The sequence below is a fragment of the Heloderma suspectum genome, chromosome 2 (assembly GCF_057233095.1).
Source record: "Heloderma suspectum isolate Gila_16-S chromosome 2, 16-S_ref, whole genome shotgun sequence".
NCBI lineage: Eukaryota > Metazoa > Chordata > Lepidosauria > Squamata > Helodermatidae > Heloderma > Heloderma suspectum.
Window position 1 is genome coordinate 267,341,505 of NC_139459.1, and position 16,236 is coordinate 267,357,740.

Genomic DNA, 16,236 nt, shown 5'->3' on the forward strand with positions numbered 1-16,236 from the left:
CTGTGTGCGCAGGGGGTCATCGCTGTCATGAAACCTTGATAGTCCCCGAGCAGGGGGTCATTAGCGAGAAGGAGTCCCAAAGCCCATCTAGCTGCTATGCCTGAAAGTAGGTTAATGATGAAACCCACACGAACCTGTTCCTTCTGGAAATCCTCACGCCGAAGGCGCATGTACAGCTCTGACTGGGCCCTGAAAATCTGAAAAAGTCCTTTCTCACCAGAAAACTTCTCTGGCAAAGCCACTGGGCACTTGCGGCGGGGGGTAATCGGAGGTGGCGGGGGTTGAACCGCAGCTTGTTGATTCTGCATAGCAGCCGTCAGTTGAGCCATTTGATCACGGAGCATCTGGTTCTCTTGCGCTAGAGCTTGTACCGCCGGGTCCCCGGCACCCTCCATACGGCAACAGGAGAAGAGAGAGAGAGAGAGAAAGAAAGATGAATGGGGACCAAGCGGTCAAGGGCTCCTTGGCGGCCTCCTTCAGTCTAATCCAGTAGCCAAGTCCAGACACAGACAAAGGGATTCTTTTCAAAGCTTTATTCTTTTTTTTACAACTTAACAACTCTACTATTAGCGACTAGCTATGAGCAACAGAGTACCTATGCCCACAGTTGGAACAGTTGGTCCCCGTTTGAAGGAGAATCACTGGCAGACCCTGAACTTGAGGGCTAGGGAGAGTCCCTCCCCTTTTCCCTTGGATCCTCTGGCCGCAACCGTTGCTTGCACGCCAACCTGGTACTATGCCTCCTTTCCGCGCCCTCCATTTGGCGCCGCTCCCTGCGTCGGCGTCGCGCGTCCAGTAAGCCCTCTTCCCACGCTCTCTCAGTCCCAGGACCGCTGTCTATGCCAGGAATGCTGGTGGGAGGAATCTCTGCCAGCTGTTGGCCCTGGGAAGGATGAGCGCACTCCTCTCCCAGGAGCGGCTGCTCCACCTCAGAATCAGAACTACTCTGGGATTCTGTGGGCTCATTGTCCACCCTGACAGCCACCACAGTTTAGTGGTAGGCAAAGTGAAGTAAATGCCTGGAGGTAGCACAGAACTCTGATGGCCAGCCCTGAGATGGCAGAAACACTGGGGAAACACCCCTTGGCTGGGGTCAGTGAGGTAAAAGACACACCCTTTGGCAGAGCTATCATGCCAGAGTAAACGTGGAGGGTGGTACGCTCCACAACAGAAGCGCAGACAAGCCGAATTGAGGAAGGCAATCAGACTTAAAGCAGTCTCTTAAAGTAGTCTCTCTTTGGCGCGAAACTCCAGAGTGGCTGTGAGATGGCGGTGACATCGTGCATCACTAATGATGTCCAAATGCAGCCGGCCTGGAATAATTCGCTCGTGGAGACACCCCCCAAGAATTCCAGATGCTCAAGATGGTTCACATATTGTTCAAGCCAATATCTAATTAATTAATTGCATTTATTTCCTGCCTTTTCTCCTCTTTCAAGGAACCCAAGGTAGCTTCCATGGTCCTCCTCCTCCTCCTCTCGATTTTATCCTCACAGCAACCCTGTGAGGTAGGTTGGGCTGAGAGGCGATGACTGGCCCAAAGTCGCCCAGTGCGCTTCATGGCGAATGGTGATTAGACCACGGATCTCCTGAGTCCCAGTCCAGCTCTCTACCCACTATACCACCCTGGCTCTCTACAATATCTGGTGGGAATTGATGATGCTTTGAGATAACTTAATGTGGTCGAAAGGTGCAGCTGCTCTGTATTCTGCCTCTATCCTTGAGGCTTCTGGAGCGCAGTGAAATTTGAGCAGGAAGAGATATTTTCCTCTTGGGAAGGACGGAAATGGAACATAATTGCCTCCGCCACCCCTTACTCCCTCCACACGCGACACACGGAATGCATTCGTTACATTCCTATTTCATCCTCCCTCCGAGGATCGCGGAGTGGTGTGTTTAGCCTTGCAACAACTCTCTGAAATAGGGATGGGGAACCTGCGGTCCTCCAGATGTTGTTGGACTCCAGCTCCCAACAATCCCAGCTAGCATGGCTAGCTGTTGGGGTGATGGGAGTTGTAGTCCAAAAACGTCTGGGGGGCCATAGGTTCCCCTTCCTGTGTTAGGCTGTGGAAGGCAGTGACTTTTCCAAGGCAAACCAGCAGACTTCCCCAACCTGCCACCCTCTAGTTGTGCTGGGCCACCACTCCCACTTTGGACCCCCTACCTAGAATGTGTAAGAAGAACGGGAACAGATTGAGTCCCCTCTTAGGTCCCTTTTAACTTGCGATATGTTTTCTTTCTGTTTGTTGCCAGGTTCTCCCACGGCAAACTTGTGGCTTGTTCACACATACCATCTTCTATAACGAATACCCTGGTGGCCCCAATGAACTGGATAAGATTATCAATGGAGGCGAGCTTTTTCTGACTGTGCTACTCAACCCTGTGAGTACTACCTCAGGAGAAATGGATGGCTCCTTGCAGTAATGCAGAACCTCTCAGTTATTATTCCGACTGATTTACAATCTTTAATACAGTCATTATCATGGGTGAGCCTGAGGGACAGTTAGAGTAAAAGGGCCTAGGGAGAAGTTCACTTATCTACAGAGAGAGTCTGGATTTCCTGTTGTTGTTGTTGTTGTTGTTGTTCAGTCGTAGTTCAGTTGTTAAGTCGTGTTTCTATATGTGACCAAATCACTGTCCGGAGGTGGGTGGTGGGGGGAACACATCTGTTTGATTAGAATGTGATCAGAAGCTTGAAGGGCTTCCACACTGGAGTTAAACAGAAGTCATGGGCCATAACTTCTTTTTAAAAATTGGGACTCCTGGCTTGTTGCACTTGCTGAGTAAGTCTGTACATAAGCACAGTCTACCAAATTTTATCAATCCACTGCTATTTAGAAGATTGCATGGGAGACTTCCAGCGAGATGGTATACATGACTTCACTTCTGTATACAATTGCTTAAAAAGGTCTTTATGGAGGAATTTGGGGTTGTTTGCTTCAAAATGATGAAGCAGCTTAACTTTAGGATGGGTGTGTGTGCCAAATCCAGCCCACCTGGGGTTCCAATCCAGCCCTCCAGGGCTCCCCAGATTGCCATTCCCCCTTCCCTTCACCCCATGACCTTTTCCCAATTGTTTGGTGGTTTTCTGGCTTTTGAGCATTTTTCCCCATTCCAAAAGGTTAACATGCCTCTCCTAAGGCTTACCTACTGGCATTAAGATCTTTAAACGAAAATACGCTGGTATTTTCAGCCCCACCTTCCCCTGGAATGTGGCCCCCAAGAGCTTCTCTGAAATTGAATTCGGACCTTGGGCTGAAAGAGGTTATACACACCTGCTTTAGCAGCTACCTGCACTCTAAAGTAAAGTAAAAGGACTTCTGTATAAATGAACTTTTCCTCGTCGGATTCTAGGAAATGGATGTCACTGACATCCTGAAGTTGTCAGGAACTCTGCTAAAGCAGGTATATCTTCCAGGCTACCTATTCAAGAAGAACACACGCCTCTGCTCTGTTTCCAGATTTCTAGGACTTCTTTCATCCTAATTGGCTTTTGCTTCCTTATTTCTTCTTTTGTTTCTTCATTTTCGGTATTGTCATGAGATAGGGATAGGTCTGTACATTAGGCTGGGCCATAAGCCCTTGCTCAGGGAGAGGGTCAGTGGGTGTATTGCTAGCCCTGATAGCCATATGTGGGTTGAAAATACATTTCTTGCCAGATCAGGATGGTCAGTGACCGAGGATCATATATTATTTTTATCATTTTTTACTGAAAAAGGAGACACTGGTTGTGTTCATACAACATGACAACCCCCCCTGCGAAATAAGCCATGCAGCGTGAGTTGTTATCAGGACAAGTCATGGTGAGCCCGACAGACGATCAGGCTCACCATGGGTTGTTCTCCGCCTCCTTCCCCCTCAGTCCTTCTGCCTCAGCAGAACCTGTGGTGCCTACCCCCAAGTCCCCTTCTCCATGGGAACCGTGACCCCAGTCATCATTCCCAGCTTTTTTTTTAAAATTGTCCTCTGGATATTTCTGCGAATTTTTCCCCCTGGTCCCAATAATGTGCACAAATGTCCCCGTAATTGTATTAATTTCTTTCTGGATTTTTGGAGTTGCACAAGTGTGCAACTCTGACTGTCCAAAATAAATAGGCTTGCCTTGTCGGGCACTTTGTATGTTTCAGCTGTCAAACATACAAGGTAACTGACAAGAGGACACTGTATATAGGCTGATTTCACAGGCTTTGACAATTGACAGGTGGGGAAAAAGGGTGCAGGTCACCCCCTTAGCAGGGTGATCCCCAGGGTTTTAAGTATTGCCCCGACCCTTGGAGGTGCCCTGCTTCAAATCCCCACCATGTCATTTTCATAGAGATCTACAAGCCACTCCTTTTTTTGCACCTGTTCGGATTAACCACAGCTAAGTTTGACAGCTGTCAAAGGAGCTGTCAGAGGTTGCCATGGTTAGTGGGAAGGGACCGAAAACAGGGGCTTCATAGGGACTCTATTTCACAAAGATCTAATACAACCCCCATTTTGGCCCCCTTCACACTAACCGCAGCAACATTTGACAGTTCCTTTGACAGTTGGTAAAAGAGGAGTCATCTACTGAAATTGCTTGGAGTTGGCTGTACATTCAGAACAGATGAAATGAGATGTTTTACCCAAAAAACACCACATTAGATTAATTTTAAAATGGAGAGCTTCCATGTATGCTGTGCCTTGTTAGAAAGACAGGGTACAAATGTGAGATTGATAGTTACTTTTTAAAGATTAAATGGTATACAAGGAAGATGATAACTAAAAATGGAACTTCCACAGTCAGCAGTAATGTCACCACCTCTTATCAGATCCTGGATACAAGTAGGATGGCTTTTCTCCATCATGGCCAAGTTTGTATGTGTTTGGCTATTACCGGCAATAGTTAGCGGACCTTGATTCAGCAAGGCATGTTGGTGTTCTCAGCTAGTTCCCGGAAGATTATATATACATGTTTCAGTCCCTGCCATATTCCCCCCTCCCCTGATCCAGTGCTATAGTTCACACAAGTTCAGTGTTTATTATCTCAGGATTTTCTTTTAGTGCAATACTGTTTTGACTAACCATACTGATTGATTGCCTTTTGTTCAACCCTGTCCTTTCCCCCCTTCTCTTCTCCCCCCTCTCCCAGATCAGTATCTTCATGACTCACCTCTCCAATTATGGAAATGACCGCCTGGGTTTGTACACCTTTAGACACCTAGTCCGCTTCCTCAACTCCTGGACTAACTTGAAGTTGCAGACACTGCCACCTGTCCAGCTGGCACAAAAGTATTTCCAGATATTCTCAGAGGAGAAAGACCCTCTATGGCAGGTATGCATCACTTGCCTCCCCGGGTCTGTCTGCACAGCCAAAGAAGACTTCAAATAAATCTGCACTCTCTTTTTCGATTTGACTTTTGGGTTCTAACATAACCCCAAGCAGCTAGCTGTATGTTATGCAGCACTCCTCATCCAGTGCACGAGTGGTGAAAGTGAGTTAAAAATCTATGGGGTAGTATGCATGGAGCAAAATTCAAGTGCTTTGCCTGTTCAGCTGCTTTCTTTTCTCCCTAGTTGCAGTCCACACCTCTGTGGGCTGCAGGTTGAATCTGACTATCAGTGGCAGTTGTAGACATGAAAACCAAGAGTGTGACAGTGTCTCTTTTGATGATAAGGTCTTATGCATCCTTTTGCCTCCTGCAGAAGGCAGGGCACTGTTTGAAAGGTTGAAAAGTGTATTTTTCTTCCACTTTTAAGACAGGGAAGCCAAGACACTTAGAAGTAACTTTGGAGTGCAAAGTATGAAGCAGGCCTAGCATGCTAGCTGAGAAGATGGTGTCCTTTTCCTATTAGCTGTAATGGATGTAACTCATTGGTGGCTTTGGAGGGACCTCTCCAGTAAGATTAGATTCTTTGATTTGTGGCATGAAAGCCCGATTTCCTATTCCTATTTCCTACATCCATTTCCTGTTTAATCCCCAACACCTTCTCACATTTCAGGATCCCTGTGAGGACAAACGCCACAAGGACATTTGGTCCAAGGAGAAGACCTGTGACCGGTTCCCCAAGCTGCTAATCATTGGTCCTCAGAAGACAGGTAAGCTCTAGCCCAGGGGTAGTTTGGACTATACTTCCCATCAGTTCCACCTCACATGGCCTATGGTCAGGGATTGTGGAAGTTGTAGTTCAAAGCATCTGGAGGGCAGCAAGTTACCTACTGCCACTCTACCCCATTGATCCGTGGTGTACGCTTGAAACCTATGGTATCTCGAGCTTGTTGCCTGGTGTGAAGGAGCTACTCTCAAGGTAAGGGGGAATTGGCTTTTCCATGCAGTGGTGACATGTTTTACCTTGAGCCATTAGGTAGCTACATTAGGTAAAACCTGTCATAATCCATAAGTGATTAATAGCTGAACCTGGGGATATGAGTTGGAATCTAGAAACTGTAACCATCCCTGCTAGCCCTAGTTTCTTACACATACTTTTAGAAGTATAATATATTTGGCACTAAGAATTTCAGAGGCAATTGTCAAAAACAGACAGAAATCAGAAGTACAAGTTAAAGGATCAGGCTTTGCGAATGAATTCATATAATTTTTCTACCTGTGAGATGTTAGATCTCAAAGAGATCTAACTCACCTTGCACTGAGAAGGGTGAATTACTGCAAACACAGAATTAAGTCTGGAGAATAGTTTGGAGTGATTGGGATGCAGATATAAGAACACCTGACTGGCTTATAGCACCCATCATGAGGACTGAATATGCTAAATCTGCTTTGAGATCCAAGAAGATCACACAGGTTAGAGTACAAAACTCTGGCAGGGACTTGGCAGGTGAGAGAGGAAAATCAGTTTTCAGCACTGTTCTCTTTTTCCTTCTGCATAAAGGTACCACAGCCCTCTATCTGTTCCTCGGGATGCACCCTGACCTGAGCAGTAACTACCCCAGCTCGGAGACCTTTGAAGAGATTCAGTTCTTCAATGGACATAATTACCACAAGGGCATTGACTGGTAGGCTTCAGTTTGCATCAGGCCCTGGGCTGGGAGGGTGAGAAGTTCCATTTGGGTCTTAGCAGGGCATATAATAACACTAATATGGAATCAAAAGCCACGTTGTAACTGGGTAGTGGTTTTTCAGTCTACTTGGCCAAAGTATAACTGCAAGTATAACAGATGCCTAGCAAGCAAGGAAGAAACATGCCTTTTTCTTTTTATTTGGGGAGTAATAATGTGCTAAGGCTACCTGTGCTGTTCTGCCTATAAATGCAGAGCATCTCAACAAGCATGAAATGCAGAAGTGGTTATACATGTTTTATCTAGCATATGTTGATTTATTGTGCTACATGGTGAGCAAGCAAAAAAGACGAGTATATTGCATCTAATGTATATTGCAGCCCCTCATGCACACACAATCACACAGTCTCCTTACTGCATTGCAAGGGTGATGGTCAATAACTGATTCCCTCTTCCTTGTCTTCAATGGCTAAAGGTGCAGTTGATTGTGGTTAGTCTTCCTATAAATTGAAGAAATTGCAGCCTGATAATTTATTGATCCGGAAGAGTACTGTTTCAATTGAACAATAACATTTTATGTATCAGCAGTATAAAATGGATCACCTTCTCTCATACATGGGCTTCATTACTTTGGTTTTGCTCTGGAATATTTCTGAAACAGGGCCTTGACCTATTAAATCCTGACATACATATATAAAACATTTGGCATTAGGGAAAGAGCTGAAACCATTTCTGTATTGCTCTCACCCAGTGCTATCTATCTTTCACTTTCTGCCACTGGCATTTCTGAAGGTATATGGAGTTTTTCCCCATCCCTTCCAACACCACTTCTGACTTCTATTTTGAGAAAAGTGCCAATTACTTTGACTCGGAAGTAGCACCCAAGCGGGCAGCCGCACTGCTTTCCAAGGCTAAAATAATCACCATCCTCATTAACCCAGCAGATCGGGCCTACTCTTGGTACCAGGTAAGCTGCTCTTTTTTTGGTCCTAAAGCGTGTTGAGGTTTTGCTAGGGCACTCAATAGTGAGGCTAGAGCTACGTTACACCTTTTTCTGGTTACAGAAAAAAATAATACCATCTGGGCAGAAGTGCTTGTGGTTGTTTTGCACTACTCTGCCTGTAATACATTACCTTAAAATTGTTGGCATTACATTTTTTAAAAATTTAATCTATTTATGCAGAGACTGCCTATAGCTGTCTGTGACTCCACTGTACTTCTAGTTAGGTATGTGTCCAGTTGCAACATTCGTAACAGTATTTTAAAGCTGCAACATAAATTTACCAGCAGCAAATTTTTATTGGAACATTCAGGTTGATGAGAGTACTGCCTATTCCTCTGTGTTGGTTTACTCGTGTGTGTGACTGGCATGTTATGAAATCTTGTAATTGAAATGAGGCACTTACCCTACAGCCTCTGTAGGTCTCTCCCCTGCCCACCCCTTTAGTAAAACACTCTAAAATGCTGTCTCTCTCAATAGCATCAGCGAGCACATGATGACCCAATTGCCCTAAAGTATACTTTTCATGAGGTGATTACAGCTGTGCCTGAGGCCTCTCAGAAGCTCCGGACATTACAGAACCGTTGCCTAGTACCAGGCTGGTATGCTACTCACATTGAGCGCTGGTTGAATAATTTCCATGCCAACCAGGTAGGAAAGACTAGAATGCTGTGCATTATCCTTACAAAAACTAAGCAGCAGAGGGTTTGTTTCTATGAAAGGGAATGTTTGAGATGGCAGCTATTGTCACAGTAACCTCTGAGGGATTCTCATAGTCTCTTAGGGCTGATTCATATCTTTGCTGGAGTCTTGGCAGAAGCCACTTTTGTGACTTTATCCATGTTGTTCTGATAAAGTCTGTAAAGAGGGAGTCGTGTGAATTATGTGGCTCCATCCCACATCAACATTGCTAGCCTCTGAGGTTAATTAACAATGCAGGAGAAAGGACTCATCCCCTGCCCTCCCGTTCCTCTCTTGGAGCCCCTTCTATGTTGATCTGGCACATTACACTTACGGTGAGTTCTAATAAAAAACTGAGGGGATGTGTTGGAAATTCTAATATCCTGTCCCAATAGCCTTTCCCAACACCCTCTCCGTGCATTTTCTGGGACAATGAAAAACAGAATCCATTTAATAATGCACTCATCTCTTCCAAAAACCCTGCTTCAGGCCACAAAATGAGATGAGCTCTCTGTCTTGGTATGCCAAGCACCAGGCTATTGCTATTCCTAAGTTGGTTAGGATTTTGTACACTCGTACATTTTGGCATCTTGGGGGTAATGTATATACATGCGCAAGCATGCTGCTCTTGACTAGGTGCGAGATTTTCCAGGCTCCCAAAAGGCAATATTGTAGTCTGCCATTAAAGATTTAATGTAAAAATAGAATATGGAATCAAAAATTTTTCTCCTCGGCACACTAAGTTTGTAATCATATGCTGATGTAGTTGAAAGTGATCCCCATTGAACTTGGTGGGGTTTGCTTCTGTACAAACATATTTAGGATTGGGCTGTAAGCAGTGTTAGACAACGTGGTGCCTGAGGGAACCAATGCACCCCTGGATACCTTTCTTGGTGCCACTTTTTTTTTTAAATTAACACATTTTCTTACTGGGACATGGGATTGCTGTGAAATAGATTTCTGTTGGTGCTGAAAACTGGGTTCAAAGAAGTTGCTTAATGTGTTGGGGCTCAGACCCCACCTCTGCCTTCTACTTAGTCTTTTGGGCAGGTGACCTGACCTTTGCCACACCTCCCATGGCAGCCATTTTGTAGTGGTGCCCAGGAAAGTTTCTCATTTTGCCAAATGTGCCACAGCCCAAGTACATTGCCTACCCCTGTTTTAGAGTGAAACCACAGACAGGATATAAACACCTGATCTGAGCGTGTTAGAGTGTTAACCATTAAGCATTCCTTCTCTCAAGTTCCCAAATACACCTGCTGGATACCATCAGCTGCACTGATAGCGACATGTATTGTTTGGGGCTGATATCTAGAGGTAACTAGCTTCCACTCTGCGTTCATTTGGAAAATGCGGCCTAGCCTGCCATAGAAAGATTCGTATATTGAGAGGGTCATGCATTTTCCCACTGCAGTACCATAGATTTGGATGTATAGTCTGTCCAAAATTTAAAGTAGCTACTGTGTCTGTGTTTCCACACCTTACCTGATCTGTGCCCTTGGGAAGGGATAGAACAGAAATTGAATTAAATAACATGCAAAGCCCTGATATTTGTTTTCATCCTCCTCCAATGAAGAGAGGAGAAGCAAAGTCACTGTTTTGCTCCCTTACCAGTGCTGAGAAGAGGAGGCAGACCACCTCTGGTTGCCCCAAAAGCTCTGTATTTGTGGCTAGGTTCGATTATGCTTTGAATCAGAGTTGAGCCTAAGTAACCCAAGTTTTGTCCTTTCAGATCCTTGTTCTGGATGGCAAGCTGCTACGCACAGAACCAGCCAAAGTGATGGAAACAGTCCAGAAATTTCTTGGACTGACAAATGTCATAGATTACCACAAAACTTTAGCGTGAGTCCTTCCCATCTATTCCCTTTGAGCCAACTTGGTCTTTGAATATACTTCCAATGCCTGTTCTATTTCCTGGGATCCATCTCATTGCATACATTTTCTCCCTGGCCATCGAGGAGTTGAGTTTAGAGAATTCTAATGTTGACAATTTTCCTAAATTGCAGAAAAGGACAGCTAAAATGATCAAGGGGCTGGAGCATCTCCCCTATGAGGGAAGGTTACAACAGCTGGGATAGTTTAGCTTGGAAAAAGGGTGAGTAAGGGGAGACATGATAGAGGTGTACAAAATTATGCACATTGTGGAGAATGTGGGTAGGGATACATTTTTCTCCTTCTCTCATAATACTAGAACCCAGTGGGGGGTCATACCATGAAGCTGATTGGTGGGAGATTCAGGACAGATAAAAGGAAGGATTTCTTCACTCAGCGCATAGTTAAACTATGGAATTCACTACCACAAGATGTTGTGATGGCCACCAATTTGGATGGCTTTAAAAGGGGATTAGACAAATTCCTGGAGGAGAAGGCTATCAATGCCTACTAGTCCTGATGGCTATGTGCTACCTCCAGTATCAGAGGCAGTAAGCCTATGTACACCTATTGCTGGGGAACATGGGTGGGAAGGTGCTGTTGCACTCATGTCCTGCTTGTGGGGTTCCCGTGGGCAGCTGGTTGGCTGCTGTGTGAACAGAATGCCTGACTAGATGGACCTTTGGTCTGATCCAGTATGGCTCTCCTTATGTTCTTATGACCTTCCTCCCTTGTACAGGTATAAAGGCAGTTCTGGAGATTTGCAAATCTGCCAGGCCAAGGAATATGGTAGCATGCAATAGTTTGGAACAGAAGAGAAATAAGTTCATTCTACCTTAGTTACAATAGCAATAAGGCTAGTATTCTGCAGAATCTTTACTTCTTATTTAGTCCAAAATTTAGTGTTCTCTGTAGCAAATGCATAGAGTACATTGAGCACTTCCTGTGCTGCATAGATGTCTGGTTATCTGGTAGCGCGTGTTTCCCTTCCATAATTTGGGGCCAAAGTACACAAGGTACATGCATGAATTAGTAGTCCAACAGTCTCCCCCACCCCTTGCAAAACCACTTTGGAGGAGGTAACTTGGGAACAAAATAGCAGGGATTGGTAGGCATTCCGCATGTGCTGTTCATCTGCTTGTAAACACGCTCCCAAGCAGTTCCTCCTAGTGGGATTTAAAATGCATGCAATGTATCCGAATTCCTGCAGAGGGAAAGGCTGTGGGGGGTGTTTTAGAGCAGAGAAGTAGTGGGTGGAAATACAGTTAAGCACCCTCTCCTGCCACCACTTCTCCATTCCTCATCACCCCCTCCTGAAGTTGTTTTTTTTTAAAGGGCCGCTGAGGTCCTGTTAAATGTGGTTCCATGTAGTGTGTAGTTTGGCCCTTAGAATCCACTGAATCTTTCATTCTTATGATTAGAAGTATAGGCATGGCTTCTGAATAAAGCAGCACATGGCTGGTGGATAAATTGGAGTATCTGTTGAGTACCATCCTTCAGAGCATTTGCATTGCAAATTATACATTTTTCGTTCGTTACAAATACCAAATTAGTATAACAATTAATTTTACATCGTCCAATATATCAGAGTGTCACTGTGGTAAATAAGTGGAAAAAAAGACTTGTCAATCAAGTGGTATCAAATGCTTAAAAAAAACACACCTTAAAATAGACAGGCATGAATTAAGAAAGCATAGTTTTATAAAAGCTGATGGTTTTGTGCGTTTCACTTTGGAGGGGAGAAACGTCTAAATTAAGAACAACCATTTTAACCACTGCCACAGCTCCTATACCCAGTTCTTAAAACAAAAACGAACAACCAATACCCTGATGCTGTGAAATTAGTAGACATTTCTGAAAGGCAAAAGACAAATCTTGAAACATGGAAATCTCAATCTCTCTCTCTCTCTCTCTCTCTCTCTCTCTCTCTCTCCTTCCTTCCTTCCTTCCTTCCTTCCCTCCCACCCACCACTGCTGTGGCTTTCTTAGAGTTGTTCTCTGTGGCTGAATTTGGAACTGTGAGGAACAAATTACATTACTGGGTCAAAAGCGTGCTAATGGGTTAAGTTCACATAATCTGTTGGAAAAATGCAACTCATATTGGTTGTGAGGGATGATTTCCATATTTTTCAGTATGTAATTGGTGCATTTGTAAAAACAGCTAAATCATTCCAAGTTGCAAAGCAAGAAGACAAGGACAGTTTGGTTGTTATTGTTCACTCATCCCTCCTTGTGGTTTGCTGTTATAGGTTTGATCCCAAAAAGGGGTTCTGGTGCCAACTACTAGAAGGAGGAAAAACCAAGTGCTTGGGGAAAAGCAAAGGAAGGAAATACCCAGAGATGGATTTTGATGTAAGTATTTGAAACCTTGAAGTCATGAGAATTGTCCCTTGTGACTTTTTGGAGATGTTGGCAAGATTTATTTATTTATTTATTTATTACATTTATATCCTGCCTTTATTCCTCCTTAAGGAACCCAAAGCGGTGTACAGAATCCTCCTCCTCTCCTTTTTATCCTCACAACAACCCTGTGAGGTGGGCTGGGCTGAGAGTCTGTGATTGCCCAAAGTCACCCAGTGAGCTTCCATGGCTGAGTGGGGACTAGAACCCAGATCCCCTGACTCCCAGTCCAACACTCTCGCCACTGCACCACGCTGGCTTTTGCAACTGCTGAACTGGCTGATCTTCAGAGTTCTGCAGAACATTGGCCCTGTTCATATTTGCAGCTAGCATCCTGGAAGCCGCTTCCTTATGGCAAGATCCAGTGCCACTTCAAGTAAGCATCTCAGTATAGGAAATGCGAGCAGGAGCAGTTGCATGGATTCTTCTCACCTGACCCCCCACTCACAACATCTTATTATTATGTATTAATGCAGGGATGGCTCATGTCTGGGGGCCAATTTTGCTCCTCACCCAAATGCACAGGAGGCCACACCCCTGCCCACCACTGCTGTGCTACTGAATTCCCTGCTGAAATTTGGCACCGCGATGGCAAGAGCAGGAAAAAACTCGGAGGTTTGCCACCAAAGTTCAGTGGTGCATTGGCAGCAAGTGCACCGTTGATTTTTGGCAGCAAACTGCCGGGGCAGGGGGGTGGGGAGGTGTTGCCTCCTCTGTAGCAAATCTGGCAGTAGCCAGGGGCAGTGGGGGCCTGCACAGGTGCAGGGGTGTGTGCATGTGGCTGTGTTGACCATTCCTGATGTAATGTATTTCTTAGCCACCTTTCAAGACTGGAGTCTCGCTTGATATTGACATAAAATCACTATCAATATAACCAGTTCATAAATCAGTTTTCAAACAAATGCAAGTGTGAACCAGTTAAAACTGGCCAAGTTAAAACATTTAAACAGCTAAAGCGACATACAGAATTAAAAACCCTTCAGTTAAAAGCCAAAGGGAAAGAAATAAGTATTTAAAACCCTCTTAAAAACAATGGATGGAGCCATATATATCTATCTGTCTTGGGAGGGAGTTCCATAAGGCAGGGCCCCATCTGTAGTGGCTGCCAACCTTACAGAACTTGATGGTGGGCCAGCCAATATGACCTCCAGCAATGATCTTGGCAGACAGGCAGATTGACATGGATGTAGGGGGGTCCTTCAAATAAGGCTTTAAAGGTCAAGACCAGCACTTGGAATTGAGCCTGGATACACATCGGCAATCAGCACAGCCGGTACAGAACTGCTGTAATAAGATCCGCCTGTCTAGCCCCCAGCAAGGGCTAGAGTGGCTGGGTTCTGCACCGGCTGAAGTTTCTGTCTTCGAGAGCAGATACACATAGAGCCCATCACAGCAGCCCAGTCCGGATGTAACTAGTACATGCATAACTGAGGCCAGGTCCTTTCACCTTAGATAGGGTGGCAGCTGACGAACCAGCTGAAGTTGGTACAAGGCCCTCCTTTTACCAGATATGACTGCCCCTGCTCAGGAGTTTCCCAATAGCATGAGTCCTTCCCAGAGGAGCAGTCAGGTGGTGAGTACACACATGATTGGCCCTGCCCCCCGTGATCCCCATAGTTAGAGGTCTATGCACCCCTGTGAGGTCTCACCATGGGAAAGCAGCTCTGATGTTGCCAGCAGTAAATGTGAATCGGCCCAAAGTTGGAATGCTTGTGTTCAGCTCAGTCAGCATAACATGTTGCCTTCCCTCTCTTTCCTCACACCCTAGAGGAAAAGTCCTCTAATTTTTCCATAGGACACAACTGTTTTAGGGCCATTTCACGCATCACATTTGTAGGATCACATCTTTTAAGAAGTTGTTGGTGTTACAGGGAGCTGTAATTGGCCACTAGTTTCTGTTGAGTGCATGAGATAGCAAGCCTAGGCTTGCCTCTGCACAAGGTGTGAAATGGCTCTGAAACTAGGGTGTCTTGTGTGAAATCAGGCAGGAGGCTTGCAAATACAGACAGCCCTGTGTTACTTCTGCAAGGAGAATCTGAGCAGAAAGCACAGCCCACCCGGAGTAGTCGCCTGCCCAAATTCTGCTCGAATGCCCCCCTCTGTCAGCCAGCCCTGTTTCCAGACGCTTCTCTTGGGGTGTAGCCAGCTCAACGGTGGTGAACTCCTTGGACGAATAAGGCCTGCCCAGGAGTCTCCTCCCATGCTTCTTTGAAAGCTCCAGAAGTTTGCAGTGCGTTGACACTGCGATGTCCGATTCCTCCTGGAATCATGAGGTTGAGCTACTACACCCATCATCTCCAAGGTACTACCATTTTCTGCTGGGGATAATGGGAATTATAAATCAGCTGCCATGGTCCCAGGGGGAAGAGACAATGCAATATGTCAGCATGCAATATGCTGTTTTCTGGAGCTTTCAAAGAAGTCCGCGGGGGCTCCAATCCAAGAAGGTACCATCACTGGAGTCTGCAACTCTGTCCTGGCTCCCATGGGGACTAGGATGGGCTGGCAGGTGGTAGTGGGGAAATGGAGCTCCCTTGAGTGGCCTGATGGAACAGTAACACACTGCCTTTTGTGAGGTTTCTATTTTGGGAGCCGCTTTATTTTCGGGTGAGGAGTCTGCCTCTCAGCCACCCCCTCTCTAGACTCCGCTCCCTCTGAGGCAGCGTGTTCATCGCATATTGCAGTTATAACAGTGGCATTTCATTGCTTTTTACTTCCCCCCTCCTCTTGCAGTCAAGAGCGTTCCTGAGGGACTATTACAGGGATCACAGCATAGACCTATCCAAGCTGCTGTACAAAATGGGCCAGACGCTGCCAACTTGGCTGCGGGAGGAACTCCAGAACACTAGATAGCCACCTCTCATCTCCTGTATTGAGCAATAGTAGAACGGGTCCGTGAGGAAGATCTCAAACCTGTACGCCGAGCCAAAATGACGCGATGGGTGTGCGATACACAACCAGGGAAGAAGCATTTTGAGCAATATCCATTCACGGTCTTCGGGGGGTGGGGGTGGGGGATTGACACGGAAAACGACCCAGACAGTTAGCACTGTAGCTTGGAAGAAGTCAGCCATCTCAGATCTACTGGAGTTGACGACTAGCGACGCCCCAGGGCCAAGCCGGCATGACACAGACCTCTTCCAGTTTTCCCAGGAGCCATGCTTTGCTGCTAGCGTTGGGGTTGCCTCCTAGTCTGTAATGCCGCGTCCTGGCGAAGAGAATCCAGGAAGGATCAGCTCTTCTCCACGCTTCAGTCCCGACAGCTGAAATAGTATTACAGCAAGCAGACTCCTTCTCATCAGAT

The 16,236-nt window shown here is 45.8% G+C and overlaps 1 protein-coding gene across 1 annotated transcript in view; it reads left to right on the forward strand.

Annotated features, from left to right (window-relative positions):
* The window catches only part of NDST1 (N-deacetylase and N-sulfotransferase 1), a 41,439-nt gene extending 25,583 nt beyond the window's left edge, over positions 1 to 15,856 (forward strand). The window contains exons 6-14 of the mRNA XM_084839157.1: positions 2,254 to 2,382; positions 5,114 to 5,296; positions 5,965 to 6,061; positions 6,853 to 6,976; positions 7,772 to 7,946; positions 8,460 to 8,630; positions 10,393 to 10,502; positions 12,782 to 12,884; positions 15,666 to 15,856. Coding sequence (XP_084695283.1) covers positions 2,254 to 2,382; positions 5,114 to 5,296; positions 5,965 to 6,061; positions 6,853 to 6,976; positions 7,772 to 7,946; positions 8,460 to 8,630; positions 10,393 to 10,502; positions 12,782 to 12,884; positions 15,666 to 15,785 — 1,212 coding nt within the window. The 3' untranslated portion in view covers positions 15,786 to 15,856. The remainder of the gene's footprint in view (positions 1 to 2,253; positions 2,383 to 5,113; positions 5,297 to 5,964; positions 6,062 to 6,852; positions 6,977 to 7,771; positions 7,947 to 8,459; positions 8,631 to 10,392; positions 10,503 to 12,781; positions 12,885 to 15,665) is intronic.
* The last annotated feature ends 380 nt before the right edge of the window (positions 15,857 to 16,236 follow it).